This window comes from Oncorhynchus kisutch, linkage group LG13 (assembly GCF_002021735.2).
Source record: "Oncorhynchus kisutch isolate 150728-3 linkage group LG13, Okis_V2, whole genome shotgun sequence".
NCBI classification, from domain to species: Eukaryota; Metazoa; Chordata; class Actinopteri; order Salmoniformes; family Salmonidae; genus Oncorhynchus; species Oncorhynchus kisutch.
In genome coordinates this window covers 27,574,347-27,592,840 of record NC_034186.2, presented here as the reverse complement: position 1 = coordinate 27,592,840, position 18,494 = coordinate 27,574,347, and the positions used below count along the sequence as shown (strand labels likewise).

General features: G+C 44.6%; 1 protein-coding gene across 1 annotated transcript; it reads left to right on the top strand.

Moving 5' to 3' along the window:
- Positions 1 to 4,729: 4,729 nt before the first annotated feature.
- On the top strand, positions 4,730 to 18,282 carry LOC109902678 (dimethylaniline monooxygenase [N-oxide-forming] 5). The gene is made up of 11 exons (XM_020499247.2): positions 4,730 to 4,822; positions 11,908 to 12,046; positions 15,161 to 15,349; positions 15,436 to 15,601; positions 15,851 to 15,993; positions 16,216 to 16,415; positions 16,545 to 16,680; positions 16,783 to 17,002; positions 17,133 to 17,205; positions 17,428 to 17,680; positions 17,806 to 18,282. Exons 2-11 carry the CDS (start codon positions 11,915 to 11,917, stop codon positions 17,956 to 17,958), a joined length of 1,665 nt encoding a protein of 554 aa, XP_020354836.1. The 5' UTR covers positions 4,730 to 4,822; positions 11,908 to 11,914; the 3' UTR covers positions 17,959 to 18,282.
- The last annotated feature ends 212 nt before the right edge of the window (positions 18,283 to 18,494 follow it).

The window sequence follows — 18,494 nt, the reverse complement described above, 5'->3', positions numbered from 1 at the left end:
TATAGTAACTGTCTAAATAGTTTTGCAACAGGTTTGCAGTGGTTGCAGGGAAAACCGGAGAGGCCAGGGCAGGTTTTATTGTTCAGTCCCAGAGATGGTAGAAGTAGAATAGCTTTTTGTCTTTCTGATAGAAAGGGAAGGCACCTAGTCAGCTGTACAACTAAATGCCTTCAACTGAAATGTGTCTTCCGCATTTGAGATCACAAGACGGTGAATGTCCAAGACTGGTTGCTCATTCCTGCTGTACTGTTTTGTTACAGGTGTAACTGACACACACACACACACACACACACACACACACACACACACACACACACACACACACACACACACACACACACACACACACACACACACACACACACACACACACACATTGTAATGTCTGTGTGTAGGTGTAGACAAAGCACCCGTCTGAGGTGTATCATTTAATGTTTGTCCAGGTTAAACCCCTGTGTGACGCCTGCTGTAGTAGCGGTGTAACCTAATGTAGCAGGCGGGTCATTCCATGTCATTTCAGTGAGCCATGACACCCACCATCTCCGATTGTTCTGAAAATGTTTCTGTAGTTAGAAACTGATAAGATTTGCCTTATTGCAACATTATTTGGTTGAAATATAATTTGATCTCTGAGAAATTAAGATAATTGATTGCACCCAAATTGGCAATTTTTAAATTATAGGATTCTATAAATATACTACATAACATCTGATTTGGACCCCAAAAAATTCAAACATTGAGTTAGACATGAGGATTCCAAAGAAATGGTGAAAAGCCACCCACAGACCATCACACCCCACGCCACTCTCAACCCAACAAGTATACAGTACCAGTTTTATATGTTTGACAAGTGGTATGAAGCTGCGGCTCGGAGTATTGTTTCTTCATCCTATGTAATACATTCTCAGTGAATTTGGTGATGTTTTTTTCCCCCTGTTCAGAGAGATTAGTCTTTGAAGTTGTAATACATTCTGATATTACCAGGTTCTGACCACTAAATGGTGCTGTTCCTGCTCTTGGGTATAAAATACAAATCCCCCTTCAATGTTAAAGAGATACATCTGGTTGTTGGCATCTCCGCTAAGGGTGGTAATGGTGTAACCATGGTGCGTGCCTTAGCCACTAGTTAGCTGTGGGCCGGATCTAGTGGCCAAGTGCTTTCCACCGTGTCCTTAACTGCCCTACTGTTAAACTGCTCTCTGCTCTGACTACTCATGGCCTCCCCTCTATTTGAATGTACATTCTCTGGTGCATGTGAGGCAGGAGTGAGAGACTCAGTCAGAGAGTTCTCAGGTGTCCTGGGTGTTTACAGACAGTGGTCATTTGTGGTGGTCAGCTGAGTGGATTCTGCTGTAACTGAGAGAAACCTGGAAGAGGTGTGTGTGAGTGAGGAGGCCACCCACTCAAACACATTCACATTCTCTCTCTCTCTCTCTCTCTCTCTCTCTCTCTCTCTCTCTCTCTCTCTCTCTCTCTCTCTCTCTCTCTCTCTCTCTCTCTCTCTCTCTCTCTCTCTCTCTCTCTCTCTCTCTCTCTCTCTCTCTCTCTCTCTCTCTCTCTCTCTCTCTCTCTCTCTCTCTCTCTCTCTCTCTCGGCCCCCCGTGTCTACTTCTGCTCGGAGAGAAGAGTCAGACTCCCTTAGCGCTCCATTCCTCAGCTGCTCTTCGCCATGTATCTTGTATTCCCTCCAGCTGAATCACTACTTTCCCTTGACTCCCCCTCACTTATCTACTGTTATGTTGCATCCATGCTCAAGTATGACTCCAAACTAAACATTAAGTATTTTGGTGAGAAATAGTTTGATGGTGAAGATTTGGTATATGTTACAATGCAGTGAGTGCAGCTACACATGATGAGTTGATCTTGATTAGTCTTCATGTACTGTCCCCTGAGAGATGGTGTACATCAGTAGGGTCTTTGACTCTGACTGTTATAAACAACAGTTTCTCTCTCATAAATATATTCATACATGCATACATACAAGCTGTATTTCTTTAGCAATAATGCAGTAGTAGAGATTAGACCTAACCAGTGATTGGTCAAATTGTACCGATTCAAAAACCAATGACATGGCATCCTCAGAAACTGCCTTCTGTTATCTTCTGATGAGAAACAACCAACCAAAGCAGTCATGGTTCTCTTAACATTGCAATAAGGAAGAACGCATCTCATTCTGTTGTGTGTTGTCTATCTACTCACTAACGTATGTCTGAGAATATTATGCCCAATCAAATATTATTTGTCACATGCTTCGTAATCAACAGGTGTAGACTAACAGTGAAATGCTTCCTTATGGACCCTAACCAACAATGCAAAAAAATATATAATAACACAAGGAATAAATACACAATGAGTAACGATAACTTGGCAGTATATACTGGGCACCTGTACCGAGTTGATGTGCAGGGTACGAGGTAATTGAGGTAGATACAGTGCCTTCAGAAAGTATTCACACCCCTTGATTTTTTCCCCCACATTTTGTTACAAAGTTGGATTAAAATGGGTTTAATTGTATTTTTTTGTCAACAATCTACACAAAATACTCTGTCAAAGTGGAAGAAAAGTTCTAACATTTGTAAAAAAAAAAAAGAGTCATTAATTCAACACTAATATATTTTAATTTAGATATATATAGAGTCAATACATGTTAGAACCACCTTTCTGGGTAAGTCTCTTAAGGGCTTTCCACACCTAGATTGAGCAACATTTTATTATTTTGAAAAATTCTTTAAGCTCTGTCAAATTGGTTGTTGATCATTGCTAGACAACCATTTTCAGGTCTTGCTATATATTTTCAAGCAGGTTTAAATCAAAACTGTAACTTGGCCACTCTGGAACATTTCACCGCCTTCTTGGTAAACTATTCCAGTGTAGATTTGGCATTGTTTTAGGTTACTGTCCTGCTGAACGGTGAATTTATCTCCCAGTGTGTGTGGTGGAAAGCAGAATAAACCAGGTTTTCCTCTAGGATTTTGCCTGTGCTTAGCTCCAGAAACTACAATATTGTTGATCCATCCTCAGTTTTCTCCTATCACAGCCATTAAACTCTGTTTTAGTCACCACTGGCCTCATGGCCATGTGTTATTTCATAGTTTTGATGTCTTCACCATTATTCTACAATGTAGAAAATAGTACATATACAGGAAAATCCTGGAAAGAGTAAGTGTGTCCAATCTTTTGGAGTGGTTGGCTGAAACACAACCGGCTGTGATTGGGAGTCCTGTAGGGCAGTGCACAATTGGCCCAGCTTCGACCGGTTTTGGCCGGTGTAGGCCGTCATCGTAAAAAAGACTTTGTTCTTAACTGGCTTGCCTGGTTAAATAAAGGTTCAATTAAATAAATAAAAATACTGTAGTTAGGGATAAAGTGTCTAGGTGACAGGCTAGCTAAACAGTAGCAGCAGCGTATGTGATCAGTCAAAAGAGTTAGTCCGGGTAGCTATTTAACAAACTGTTCAGCAGTCTTATGGCTTGTGAGTAGGAGCTCCTTTTGGTTCCAGACTGCATTGATACTGCTTGCAGAGAGAACTGTCTATGACTTGTGTGACTGGAGTTTTTGACAACTTTTAGTCCCAAACTACTTTTGGCCAGAACCCTATAGGCCCCGGACTTGGAGCTAGTAGTCTGTTTGGAACTGTGCGTTACCAGTTTGTCCATCTCAGCCTCTGTACAGTCAAACAAAGTTTGCCGACACAAACATTGTTATTTTGGGTTGACTGTATACTGTAGCAAATTTGACTTTATTCTATGGATTTTGGAGGCGTACTCCAGAATGATTTCACTAATTCTGTATATATATTTTTTAAATAAATGTGTCAAATTGTGACATTGACTCACCATGTGGTTTATATTTAGATATCTGGGACAAAATTACATCCGTTTTATCTTTTGTGGCTAATAGAAGTAGCTGAAAACTAGAAATGACAAAGTGGAATTTTAAATGGAGCTTGATGCTATTCTGCAGAATTGTGTGTTTTAAATCTGATCTAGAATCAAATCAAATCAAATCAAATTTATTTATATAGCCCTTCGTACATCAGCTGATATCTCAAAGTGCTGTACAGAAACCCAGCCTAAAACCCCAAACAGCAAGCAATGCAGGTGGAGAAGCACGGTGGCTAGGAAAAACTCCCTAGAAAGGCCAATACCTAGGAAGAAACCTAGAGAGGAACCAGGCTATGTGGGGTGGCCAGTCCTCTTCTGGCTGTGCCGGGTGGAGATTATAACAGAACATGGTCAAGATGTTCAATGTTCATAAATGACCAGCATGGTCGAATAATAATAAGGCAGAACAGTTGAAACTAGAGCAGCAGCACAGTCAGGTGGAAGTTGAAACTGGAGCAGCAGCATGGCCAGGTAGACTGGGGACAGCAAGGAGTCATCATGTCAGGTAGTCCTGGGGCATGGTCCTAGGGCTCAGGTCAGTTGAAACTGGAACAGCAGCATGGCCAGGTGGACTGGGGACAGCAAGGAGTCATCATGTCAGGTAGTCCTGGGGCATGGTCCTAGGGCTCAGGTCCTCCGAGAGAGAGAAAGAAAGAGAGAAGGAGAATATGTAGTATGGTAGAAATCTGCGTCATGAAATGTACCAGATGTGGTGCAATGCCAGATATTTGTTTTGTCTGTAATATCTAACCTCCACCAATATAACCCAGGTCATTGCACTCCTGTCAATGTTAAACATGTTCCCTTTGATCCAGGTCTTATTTTGTGATGATTAAAAAAACGTCACTATGTTTGCTCGGCAATAAAGGCTGTGATGAGCTCTTCCCTTTTGACACACACACACACACAACCCTCACCTGCCGACACTCAACACAAAGGTAAGTCGCATTAGAGTAGACATTACAGCTTCACCATATGTAATTGTCTAGAATCTATGTAGAAATGCCATGTGCTCTGTACACTATTATGCAGAATGTATACTGCAATTACAGTGGAATAAAGAATTCTGTAGATGTTCTGTTATATTTAAGCCTAATGTCTTTATGCTGGAAAACCCTTTTGTCTCAATTGAAGTGTTAGAGGTAGGATTATCTTCACGAGGATTAGATTTCATGTTTGAATTAAACAATGAATGTCTGTTGAAATCAAAACGTGGGTAAAAAAAGAGCCTTCAATTCTGTGGTGCATTAAAGAGCGACTGCCCCTAAGAAGCAACTCATCCTTTTCCAAACAGCCTATGTAACATCATTTCATCGCCCCCAAATTGTGTTCAAAGGATCATGTGTCCTATAGCTACAGATTGACCATGCCTCCACAGCCAAAGTTCTATGGTTTGCATACCCTGCCAAAGGACCCTAGTATGGAGTTCGTCGGTCCTCAAGTCTGGGGCGGCAGGTAGCCTAGTGGTTAGAGCATTGGACCAGTAAACAAAAGGTTACTAGATCAAATCCTTGAGCTGACAAGGTAAAAATATGTTGTTCTGACCCTGAACAAGGCAGTTTACCCACTGTTCCTTGACTGTCTTTGTAAATAAGAATTTGTTCTTAACTGACTTGCCTAGTGAAATGAACAGTCCCTATGAAACCGATGCCTCACAAGTCCCCAACTGGCAGCTTCATTAAATAGTACCCGCAAAACACCGGTCTCAACACCAACAGTGAAGAGGTGACTTGGATGCTGGCCTAGGCGGAGTTCCTCTGTCCAGTGTGTGTTCTTTTGCCCATCTTAATATTTTATTTTTATTGGCCAGACTGAGATCGGTCTTTTTCTTTGCAACTCTGCCTTGAAGGCCAGCATTCCAGAGTCACCTGTTCACTGTTGACGTTGAGACTGGTGTTTTTTGCGAGTACTACTTAATGAAGCTGCCAGTTGAGGACTTGTGAGGCGTCGGTTTCTCAAACTAGACACTGTAATGTACTTGTCCTCTTTCTCAGTTGTGTACCGGGGCCTCCCACTCTTTCTATTCTGGTTACAGACAGGTTGCGCTGTTCTGTCAAGGGAGTAGTACACAGCGTTGTATGAGATCTTCAGTTTCTTGGCAATTTCTCACATGGAACAGCCTTCATATCTTAGAAAAATAATAGACTGACAAGTTTCAGAAGAAAGTGTTTGTTTCTGGCCATTTTGAGCCTGTAATCGAACCCACATGCTGATGCTCCACATACTCAACTCATCTAAAGAAGGACAGTTTTTTGCTTCTTTAATCAAAACAACAGTTTTCAGCTGTGCTAACAATTGTAAAAAGGTTTTCTAATGATCAATTAGCCTTTAAAATTATCAACTTGGATTAGCTAACACAACTTTCCATTGGAACACATGATGGTTGCTGATAATGGGCCTCTGTACGCCTATGTAGATATTCCATAAAAAATCTGCCGTTTCCAGCTATAATAGTCATTTACAACATTAACAATGTCTATGCTGTATTTATGATACATTTTATGCTATTTTAATGGAGAAATGTTTTGCTTTTCTTTCAAAAACACAGACATTTCTAAGTGACCCCAAACGTTTGAACGGTAGTGCGTATGAATATTTAAGATTCTTCAATATTCCACCTTCAGCCACCTTGGCATAACTCTCTCTAAAGAGAGACCGAAGGCCCCTCCACTCACCTCGAATTTCTCAGAATCATACTGGACAAAGTCTCCTTTCAGGCCTCCCGGCCTCTCTACAAACACATTTCCCTCCCGCTATCCAATTACTTATAATCTCCACACTGCACTAAAAGTCAGCCTGATCTCTGCCATCAGGATCACCCCTTAAGGCAGTTCCTTCCTATCCCACCTTCTCTCCCTGGCCAACTCCGTGCCTTTCCTGCTTCACGCCGTGGTCTTAGATCCCTCGTGCCTCTCGGAGCTCACCTTCTCCTCAGTCATTGGAACGGTATCACCTTTTTCTATGATGACTGTCTCTTCTCCTAAAGACTTACAGCTTTTCACTGCACTGCCTCTTCCATTGGGTACGGAGGTTTCTACAGAGGTCATTTGTTTGCTGCCGTAGCTGCTTTTCTCTGAGGAAATGAAGGGTCCAGAAGGGCCATCAGAAGGGCCGTTCTGACTCCCTCCCTGCATGAGTTTTCTAAGACAGTCAGGTTAGACGTCTGTCAATTCCTTCTCAGAGCTGGACAGGTACCCAGCCAATGTTATCTGTCCCGTCTCCAATTTCAGAGATTACGGCACTTGGCCACAAATGCAGAACCCCTACCAACCCCAGTCCCTCCTTATTCCATGATGACCTTAAAAAATACAGAAATGCCTTATTTGCTTTAGTATTCAGACCCTTTGCTATGAGACTCAAAATTGAGCTCAGGAGCATCCTTTTCCATTGATCATCCTTGAGATGTTTCTACAACTTCATTGGAGTCCACCTGTGGTAAATTCAATTGATTAGATATGATTTGGAAAGGCACACACCTGTCTATATAAGGTCCAATAGCTGACAATGCATGTCAGAGCAAAAACCAAGCCATGAGGTCAAAGGAATTGTCTGTAGAGCTCCGAGACAGGATTGTGTCGGGGGCACAGATCTTGGGAAGGGTACCAAAAAATGTCTGCAGCATTGTAGGTCCCCAGGAAAACAGTGGCTTCCATCATTCTTAAATGGAAGAAGTTTGAAACCACCAAGACTCTTCCTAGAGCTGGCCGCCTGGCCTAATTAAGCAATCGGGGGAGAAGGGCCTTGGTCAGGGAGGTGACCAAGAACTCGATGGTCACTCTGACAGAGCTCCAGAGTTCCTCTGTGGAGATGGGAGAAACTTCCGGAAGGACAACCATCTCTGCAGCACTTCACTAATCAGGCCTTTATGGTAGAGTGGCCAGACGGAAGCCACTTCTCAGTAAAATACACATGACAGCTCTCTTGCAGTTTGCAAAAGGCACCTAAAGGAATCTCAGACCATGAGAAACAAGATTCTCTGGTCTGATGAAACTAAGATTCAACTCTTTGGCCTAGTGTCCCATCTGGAGGAAACATGGCACCATCCCTACGGTGAGGCATGGTGGTGGCAGTATCATGCTGTGGGGATGTTTTTCAGTGGCAGGGCCTGGGGGACTAGTCTGGATAGAGGGAAAGATTAACGGTGCAAAGAGAGATCCTTAATGAAAACCTGCTCCAGAGCGCTCAGGACCTCAGACTGGGGCGAAGGTTCATCTTCCGACAGGAAAACGATCCTAATTACACAGCCAAAACAACGCAGGAGTGGCTTCGGGATAAGTCTCTGAATGTCCTTGAGGGGCCCAGCCAGAGCTTGGACTTGAACCCAATCAAACATCTCTGGAGAGACCCTGAAAATAGCTGTGCAGCGACGCTCCCCATCCAACCTGACACAGCTTAAGAAGATCTACAGAGAAGAATGTGAGAAACTCCCCAATAAAGGTGTGCCAAGCTTGTAGCGTCATACCCAAGAAGTCTCAAGGCTGTAATCGCTGTCAAAGGTGCTTCAACAAGTACTGAGTGAAGGGTCTGAATACTTATGTAAATGTAAATATTGGGCCTCCCGAGTGGCGCAGTGGTCTAAGGCACTGCATCACAGTGCTAGCTGTACCACTAGAGATTCTGGGTTCAAGTCCAGGCTCTGTCGCAGCCGGCCGTGACCGGGATACCCATGGGGCGGTGCACAATTGGCCCAGCATCGTCCGGGTTAGGCGAGGTTTTGGCCAGCAGGGATGTCCTTCTCCCATCGCGCACTAGCAACTCCTGTGGCGGGCCAGGTGCAGTGCACGCTGACACAGTCGCCAGGGGCACGGTGTTTCCTCTGACACATTAGTGCGGCTGGCTTCCAGGTTAAGTGGGCATTGTGTCAAGAAGCAGTGCAGCTTGGTTGGGTTTTGTTTCGGAGGACGCACGGCTCTCGACATTCGCCTCTCCCCAGTCTGTATGGGAGTTGCAGCGATGAGACAAGACTGTAACTACCAATTGGGGAGAATACGGGGGAAAAAAAAGTTAATTCAGTTTTTGTATTTGTATATTTTTTGCAAAAATTTCTGAAAAAACTATTTTTGCTTTGTCATTATGGGGTATTATGTGTAGATAGATGAGGGGGGAAATTATTTAGTCAATTGTAGAATAAGGCTGTAACGTAACAAAGTGGAAAATGTCAAGGGGTCTAAATACTTTCCGAATGCCCTCTATCACCTGCCTTTTTCCTCCAATGACTTGGTCACCATGTTTGCCTTCTTCCCCCATGCCAGCTCATCCCTCTTCATGCGGATATCATCCATCCGGATGTACCTGGCCAGGATCAACATCTTTCTCAAGTTGCTTACTGGGTCTTCATGTTCCTCCTCTCACCTGCATGTCTCCCTTCTCCTCAAGGGCTTCCAACGCACAGAAGTCCCCCCCTCGACACCAGTCCATAACACTCGACATCCTGTCTGCCTGCATCCAGACGCTGCGGTCTGGTTACATCTCCATCACAGTCTCTTCCACACTATAATCAATGTGTCTTTTGGCATTTTTTGGGATTCCTGTAATGTTCAGAGTTTACATCCTCATCTACTATCTACAACCCTTCTCGACATCCTAGTGTGTCAGACGTTCCCATCCTCAATCACTTTGGCAGGACCACACCAGTCTACCAGTTCCGGCTACTATCTACCCTCAGCCTCTGTGAACCACTTACCTACTTCCTGCAGCTCAGACAATCTCAACATGCCTCTCCATCCGACCCACTATTGAACACTGATTCTGCTTCCATCGCCTCTCGTCAATGATTCCATTCCCATCTGAGACAAATACTATCCCTGTCTGGTTATTTTGTTGACCAATTCTCTGGACACACCTGCCGCCTCCATGGCATCCCGACACAGCATCGCAGACCACACCGTACAACTCCTCGGCCACTGGTCCTCTCAAGTCTATCATTCCTACATCCGCTCTGACATAAACATCAGGACAGCCCACAACATGCTAATCTCACAGAACCTGCATTAACTCAGTCTCAGTCCTCCAGTCTCCGCCTCATTTCACAGACACCATCTACTTCACGCACTGTATCCTGCCCAACCTGGAAAAAGAGTATTTGTTCCCCAGCTGAGTCTGGTTCCTCAAGGTTTTTTTCATTCAAGGGAGTTTTTTCCTTTCCACGGTTACTTCTGCTTGCTCTCCTGGGGTCTATGGTTAGTTTTCTCCATGGGCACCTAGTCCGTGTGACTGTTCTACCTCCACTATATCGCCAATCATTCAGCACATGAAGTCCAGAACAGCTCACTTCCTATCCAGGGTCCAACTAACTTGGTGCTCTCTTATTGGGGATACTGCCTAACTACTGTACCACGACCTGACGGTGATGTTTACCTGAGGCTCCAAGCCAAACCCTACAGAGTCAACCCCTCCGGATTTTTGATCTGCAGCCCTTGGCTTCATCCGGTCCATTCTCATTTCCTTGCTGAATCCTCATTCTTGCATCCATTCCACCTCCTCAATAAATATTCTAAACCCATTTCATGTCTAGTCCTGACACTCGTGAAATGGCGTTAAGGATTAAACAAATTCAGGAGAAGGGACCAGACTTGAATATAACACTTAACTAGTTGCCTAGCAACTCAACAAGCACCAGCTGTTAACCATTGCAAATCAGCCTATTTTTTGCAACACTTTACTAGTTTGCCTTGACCGTAACTCCTCAAACAAGCTCCAGCTGCTACTAACTGCTAATCTCCACCCCTGTTTTCACTCTTCTTAATCACCACTACCCCCCTACTTAAACCTGACCAAACAGTAATTCCTCCTCTTTTTTTGTGTCACATGCCATTCCTTTAAAAAATATTCTAAACCCATTTCACGTCTGGTCATGTGAATTGAACTCAACCTGCAGGAAGTTTGTTTGTTGTGATTAGGTGGAGGGAAACGGATGCTGGCAAGGTTCTGACAGATGGGTGTGTCATGGCTGCCAGCATTACATGAGGAGCAAGCCAAAAGACCAGGCCAAATCAGTGGGAGGAGTTCCCCTTTAAGATCACCAGCATGCAGCAGTTTGTTTTCTAATCAGCATGCAGTTTTTTCTCCATGCACCTGGTATTACAATAGGCGTGCAAGTTTGGCCTGTGCTTTTTCTAATGTTTAGCCTAATTTCAAACTGGTCAATGTTTGCAGGGTGTGGCATAGTTATCACTCAAAAGTCTGATTGTTACATTTAAATGTAACTAAACGACCTGGAGAGAAGCCATTGCTGTGACCTTGTCTTCAGCATTCTATTTGTATCATAACACTAAATAACATCTCTCCACTCTCCTGCCTGATATCATCTACACAGAGTGTACACCTTCCTGATATTGAGCTGCGCCCCTTTTTGCCCTCAGAACAGCCTCAATTTGTCGGGGGCATGGACTGCACAATGTGTCGAAGGCATTCCACTGCTGGCCCATGTGAACTCCAATGCTTCCCACAAGTTGGTTAGATGTCCTTTGGGTGGTGGAACATTCTTGATACACACTGGAAACTATTGAGTGTGGAAAAACCCAGCAGCATTGCAGTTCTTGACACACTCAAACCTGTGCACCTGACACCTACTACCATACCCTGTTCAAAGGCACTTAAATCTTTTGTATTGGCCATTCACCCTCTCCTCCACCTTAATCTACACTGATTGACGTGGATTTAATAGGTGGCATCAATAAGGGATCCTAGCTTTCACCTGATCAGGATGTCATGGAAAGATCAGGCATTCCTAATGTTGTGTACACTCAGTGTATGTAAGTTATATTAGGGCAATTAAGGTTTGCACAACAAACTGCTTTTTAAAATGAGTTCTTCTACCTACAACCTCTGCTGTCTATCCTTCTCTCCTATATTCTCCCTCCCTCTCTTTCTCCTCTCCTACTCTTCCTCCCTCTCTCCTTTCCCTTGTCTGGGGGTAGGGGCTTGAAGTGTGTCTCTCCCTGTAGTGCCATACTAACCATCACTCTCCCTCCTCCTTGTAGTTCCAGCATGGTACTAACCTTCTCTCTCTCTCTCTCTGTAGTTCCATCATGGTGCGTACAGTAGCAGTGATTGGGGCGGGTCCCTCAGGTCTGACCAGCATCAAGAGCTGTCTGGACGAGGGTCTGGAGCCCACCTGCTTCGAGAGCAGTGATGACATCGGGGGGCTGTGGAAGTTCAAGGCAAGGCCTGGGACCAGGGACTGATGTACATTACATTTGGCAAACTTAGTTTGCATATTTATTCAGGACGTTATAATGGTCGCCATGTTGGCACCAACAGTCCAAAGGTGGACAAGGTATACAAAAGTATGTAGTCATCAAATTAGTGGATTCAACTATTTCAGCCACACCCATTTGCTGACGGGTGTATAAAATCGAGCACACCGCCATGCAAGCTCCATAGACAAACATTGGCAATAGAATGGTCTTACTGAATCGCTCAGTGACTTTCAACATGGCACCGTCATAGGATGCCACCTTTCCAACAAGTCAGTTCGTCAAAAATGCTGCCTTGCTAGAACTGCCCCGGTCAACTGTAAGTGCCGTTATTGTAAAGTGGAAAGGTCTAGGAGCAACAACAGCTCAGTTTGCGAAGTGGTAGGCCAACCAAGCTCACAGAATGGGACCGCCAAGTGCTGAAGCTCATAGTGCGTACAAATCGTCTGTCCTCGGTTGCAACACTCACTACCCAGTTCCAAACTGCCTCTGGAAGCAATGTTCGTCGGGAGCTTCATGAAATGGGTTTCCATGGCCGAGTAGCCACACACAAGCCTAAGATCACCATGCTCAATGCCAAGTGTCGGCTGGAGTGGGTTAAAGCTCGCCATCATTGGACTCTGGAGCAGTGGAAACGCGTTCTCTGGAGTGATGACCCACGCTTCACCATCTGGCAGTCCGACGGACGAATCTGGGTTTGGTCGATACTAGGAGAATGCTACAGTACCTGCCCCAATGCATAGTGCCAACTGTAAAGTTGGGTGGACAAGGAATAATGTCTTGGGCTGTTTTTTATGGTTCGGGCTAGGCCCCTTAGTTCTTGTGAAGCATATAATGCCATTCTAGAGGATTCTGTGCTTCTAACTTTGTGGCAATAGTTTAGGGAAGGCCCTTTCCTGTTTCAGCATGACAATGCCACCGTGCACAAAGCGAAGTCCATACAGAAATGGTTTGTCAAGATCATTGTAGAAGAACTTGACTGGCCTGAACAGAGCTCTGATCTCAATCCCATCGAACACCTATGGGATGAATTGGAACGTCAACTGCAAGCCAGGCCTAATCGCCCAACATCAGTGCCCGACTTCACTAATGCTCTTGTGGCTGAATGGAAGCAAGTCCCCGCGGCAATGTTCCAACATCTAGTGGAAAGCCTTTCCAGAAGAGTGGAGGGTGTTATAGAATCAAAGGGGAGGAGACCAAATCCATGTTATACAGTGCCTTGCGAAAGTATTCGGCCCCCTTGAACTTTGCGACCTTTTGCCACATTTCAGGCTTCAAACATAAAGATATAAAACTGTATTTTTTTGTGAAGAATCAACAACAAGTGGGACACAATCATGAAGTGGAACGACATTTATTGGATATTTCAAACTTTTTTAACAAATCAAAAACTGAAAAATTGGGCGTGCAAAATTATTCAGCCCCTTTACTTTCAGTGCAGCAAACTCTCTCCAGAAGTTCAGTGAGGATATCTGAATTATCCAATGTTGACCTAAATGACTAATGATGATAAATACAATCCACCTGTGTGTAATCAAGTCTCCGTATAAATGCACCTGCACTGTGATAGTCTCAGAGGTCCGTTAAAAGCGCAGAGAGCATCATGAAGAACAAGGAACACACCAGGCAGGTCCGAGATACTGTTGTGAAGAAGTTTAAAGCAGGATTTGGATACAAAAAGATTTCCCAAGCTTTAAACATCCCAAGGAGCACTGTGCAAGCGATAATATTGAAATGGAAGGAGTATCAGACCACTGCAAATCTACCAAGACCTGGCCGTCCCTCTAAACGTTCAGCTCATACAAGGAGAAGACTGATCAGAGATGCAGCCAAGAGGCCCATGATCACTCTGGATGAACTGCAGAGATCTACAGCTGAGGTGGGAGACTCTGTCCATAGGACAACAATCAGTCGTATATTGCACAAATCTGGCCTTTATGGAAGAGTGGCAAGAAGAAAGACATTTCTTAAAGATATCCATAAAAAGTGTCGTTTAAAGTTTGCCACAAGCCACCTGGGAGACACTCCAAACATGTGGAAGAAGGTGCTCTGATCAGATGAAACCAAAATTGAACTTTTTGGCAACAATGCAAAACGTTATGTTTGGCGTAAAAGCAACACAGCTCATCACCCTGACCACATCATCCCCACTGTCAAACATGGTGGTGGCAGCATCATGGTTTGGGTCTGCTTTTCTTCAGCAGGGACAGGGAAGATGGTTAAAATTGATGGGAAGATGGATGGAGCCAAATACAGGACCATTCTGGAAGAAAACCTGATGGAGTCTGCAAAAGACCTGAGACTGGGACGGAGATTTGTCTTCCAACAAGACAATGATCCAAAACATAAAGCAAAATCTACAATGGAATGGTTAAAAAATAAACATATCCAGGTGTTAGAATGGCCAAGTCAAAGTCCAGACCTGAATCCAATCGAGAATCTGTGGAAAGAACTGAAAACTGCTGTTCACAAATGATCTCCATCCAACCTCACTGAGCTCGAGCTGTTTTGCAAGGAGAAATGGGAAAAAATGTCAGTCTCTCGATGTGCAAAACTGATAGAGACATACCCCAAGCGACTTACAGCTGTAATCGCAGCAAAAGGTGGCGCTACAAAGTATTAACATTAAGGGGGCTGAATAATTTTGCACGCCCAATTTTTCAGTTTTTGATTTGTCAAAAAAGTTTGAAATATCCAATAAATGTCGTTCCACTTCATGATTGTGTCCCACTTGTTGTTGATTCTTCACAAAAAAATGCAGTTTTATATCTTTATGTTTGAAGCCTGAAATGTGGCAAAAGGTCGCAAAGTTCAAGGGGGCCGAATACTTTCGCAAGGCACTGTATATCTGTATGTATCAATCTACAGAATAGTTACCACACTGTTGTGCCTAGCGCAGCTAACATAATGTAATGATTATAAATGGGTGAAACAGTTCCACGTTTGAGTTGACCTAATATGCTCACAGAGTTAGATCTTATTTATTATGTAAGCACAAGGGAGCAGTCAGTTATCAGATGATAATATGGATATTGATGATCATAGCGCTATGGCTTAAACATGTCTGCCTCCTTCCAGGAAGTTTCTGAGCCCAACAGAGCCAGTATCTACCGTTCCCTCACCATCAATATCTCCAAGGAGATGATGTGTTTCAGCGACTTCCCCATCCCAGCTGACTACCCCAACTACATGCACCACTCCCGTATCCTGCAGTACTTCAGGCTCTATGCTGAACACTTCAAACTGCTGCAGCACATCCACTTCCAGGTGACAGCAGTGACTTTACAAACCCAATTAGAGGGAATAACGGGCTGGTTGGTGGGTTCAAGGTTGGTTAATTGTGTGTGTTTCAGACCAGTGTGCGGAGTGTGAGACAGAGGCCAGACTTCAGTCATTCAGGCCAGTGGGAGGTGGTGACAGAGAACAGGGAGGGACAGGAGGAGAGACACATGTTTGACTCTGTCATCGTCTGCTCTGGTCACTACTCCTACCCACACCTTCCACTTAAAGACTTCTCAGGTCAGCAGAATCAATCAACAAATAAAAATCATTTTTTTATCAAAAAGTGCTTTACAATAACCTGGCCCAGACCCCCAGAGTAAGCAGTTAGCACAATGGCAAGAAAAAACTCCTTGAACCATTATCAGAGCTGAGACTATCTTCTGACACACACATACTGTATATACTGTATATACACACACACACACACACACACACACACACACACACACAGTAGAGCATGCCAATCGAGTATTCTGTTGGTTTCAGGTATTGAGTCGTTTGAGGGGAAGTACTTCCACAGTTGGGATTATAAGGGTCCAGAGAACCTTCATGGGAAGAGGGTGGTGGTGATCGGCATCGGCAACTCTGGAGGAGACATCGCTGTGGAGTCCAGCCGGGTGGCCGAGCAGGTAACTAACAACTGATACAGGGTCAGATTCAGAGCAGGTAACCACTAATACAGGGTCCGATTTTCAATTGGCATAGTTTCTGTGTTTATTTGTATGGGATGTTTGTTTCTTATTCTCTGTTTTCTTGGTCTGTGAATGAAGTGTGAGCTGGGGGAAGAATGTTCTCTTATGTTCTCTCTTGATAAATGAAGTATCCCATCCCTCCTATCTCCCGTTCTGCAGGTGTATCTGAGCACGCGTCGCGGTGCGTGGGTTATACGTGTGCTGTCGGACAACGGCTTGCCCGTGGACATGAAGTATAACACACGCTTTGTCCACATCCTGTTCCAACTGCTGCCAGTTAACTGGCTCAGCTGGTTCGGAGAGAAGAAGCTCAACGCCATGTATGACCACACCATGTACGCCCTCAAACCCAAACACAGGTAGGTAGGTGTGTGTGTGTGTGTGTGTGTGTGTGTGTGTGTGTGTGTGTGTGTGTGTGTGTGTGTGTGTGTGTATACACACGATACATGTATACATCCTCTCTTTTCATCCCTTCCGCTCTCAACTAGGTTGTTCAGTACGATTCCAGTGATAAATGATGAGCTTCCCAATAAGATCTTGACTGGTGGAGTCATGGTCAAACCCAATGTCCAACAGATCAGAGGCTCCAGTGTGGTGTTTGAGGATGGGAGTGTGGTGGACAAGGTGGACACACAGCCAGACACAGATACACACACTGAAACATACATGCTCGCATTCACACACCCTATTAATGTTTAACATGGCTAAGTGTGTTTCGTTTTCTAGGTGGATGTGATTGTGTTCGCTACGGGTTACAACTACGACTTTCCCTTCCTGCCTCCCAACGTAATGCATAAGTCTGGCCACCGGTTGGGGCTGTACAAGCATGTGTTTCCCCCCACCCTGGAGCACCCCACCATGGCCGTAGTAGGCTTCATCCATGCCCTGGGTGCCATCATGCCCCAGGCAGAGATGCAGTCCCGCTGGGTCACACGTGTCTTTAAAGGTCAGACTGAGTGATAGCCAGTAGAGAGGTATCAGGATCCATTACTGCACATCATTTGCTTCTACCCCCACCTGCCTCATGTGTAGTTCTGATCAGAGGAGTGGTCTTAGTTCTGTCTCGTGTTTCTCAGGTCATAAGAAGCTACCGTCCAACCAGGCCATGCTGAAGGCTGTGGAGTGCGACACCAAGGACATGGACAAGAAGTGAGATGGCTGTCCATCCCAAAGCCATATAATATCTAAGCTTCATGCATACATGAATACAATGCATTCGGAAATTATTCAGACCCCTTGACTCTTTCCACATTTTGATACGTTACAGCTTTATTCTAAAATGGATTAAATGAAAAAAATAAAAGCTGGGTATTACTAATCAATATCCTGAATAATTAATAACTGATGACTGTTGCTCTGTCCTGTCCACAGCTACATCGTATCCAAGCTGGTGCCGCTGCAGGTGGACTTTGTGTCCTACATGGATGACATCGCTGGAGAGGTGGGGGTCAGACCCAGCCTGGCCTGGCTGTTCTTCACTGACTACCCCCTATTCAAGAGGGTTCTGTGGGGTCCCGTCACTGCCTACCAATACCGTATCACCGGCCCAGGGAAATGGTCCGGGGCACGCCGAGCCATCTTCACCCAGTTTGAACGCATGTTCCAGCCCTTCAAGACCAGACAGGTGACATATTTATTATATATTCATACTGAAGATGCATCTAAGATATTTGTATTTAAGATGAATGTACATTGGTATCAAATAGGTTATTATACTATGATGTGTTCTTCTGCCCATCCTTGTACCAGGTGGAGGAGAAACAGGGATGTTCTGTGGCGGGCCGTCTGCTAAAGCTCAGCCTCACAGCGATGGTGGGAGGAGCAGCAGCCTACTACTTCCACCTCCAACCACCCTCCTCCTTCACCTACCTTCTCTCCAAACTCACACCTCAGAGAGCCTGAACACCATTTTCCTCCACCTCCCTCCTCTCCACCCTCAACCCCCAGAGCCTGAACACCATCTTCCTCCACCTCCTTCCTCTCCACCCTCAACCCCCAGAGAGCCTGAACACCACCCTCTTTTCATCCTAAACCACCTCCCTCCTCTCTTTTCTGAACACCACCCTCCACTCCTCTCCTCATGTGATCTTCATGATTGTCAGAGCCATTCCTCTGCTGTGAAGTATATTATTAAATATTGTAACTGGACTGCTCTTTGTGTATAACTGGGTAGAACAAAAAACTTCTGTTAAATTTAATACCCCATATTAAATTTCATAAATATTGTTTTTCTTTCCAATTCAACCATTCATAGCAAATGTTTAACCGAACCGAATGCACATTTGCATTTGACATTTTCCAGTCAAAACTACTTCAGCTGAGAGAGAGCAAAGTATATCCCCCTGACTGCATGACTGACATACGACTGGTGTTACATAACAATCTGGGTTTTGACTGAGAGTTTAGAGGTTTTCCACACCAGCGAACACAGCAGGCAA

Excerpts from the sequence above, each read along its gene's own strand:
- LOC109902678 (XM_020499247.2), top strand. The coding sequence starts at position 11,915 with ATGGTGCGTACAGTAGCAGTGATTGGGGCGGGTCCCTCAGGTCTGACC. Across the intron at positions 15,602-15,850 it reads TCCACTTAAAGACTTCTCAG|GTATTGAGTCGTTTGAGGGG; the intron begins GTCAGCAGAATC and ends TGTTGGTTTCAG. Across the intron at positions 17,206-17,427 it reads ACCAAGGACATGGACAAGAA|CTACATCGTATCCAAGCTGG; the intron begins GTGAGATGGCTG and ends TCCTGTCCACAG.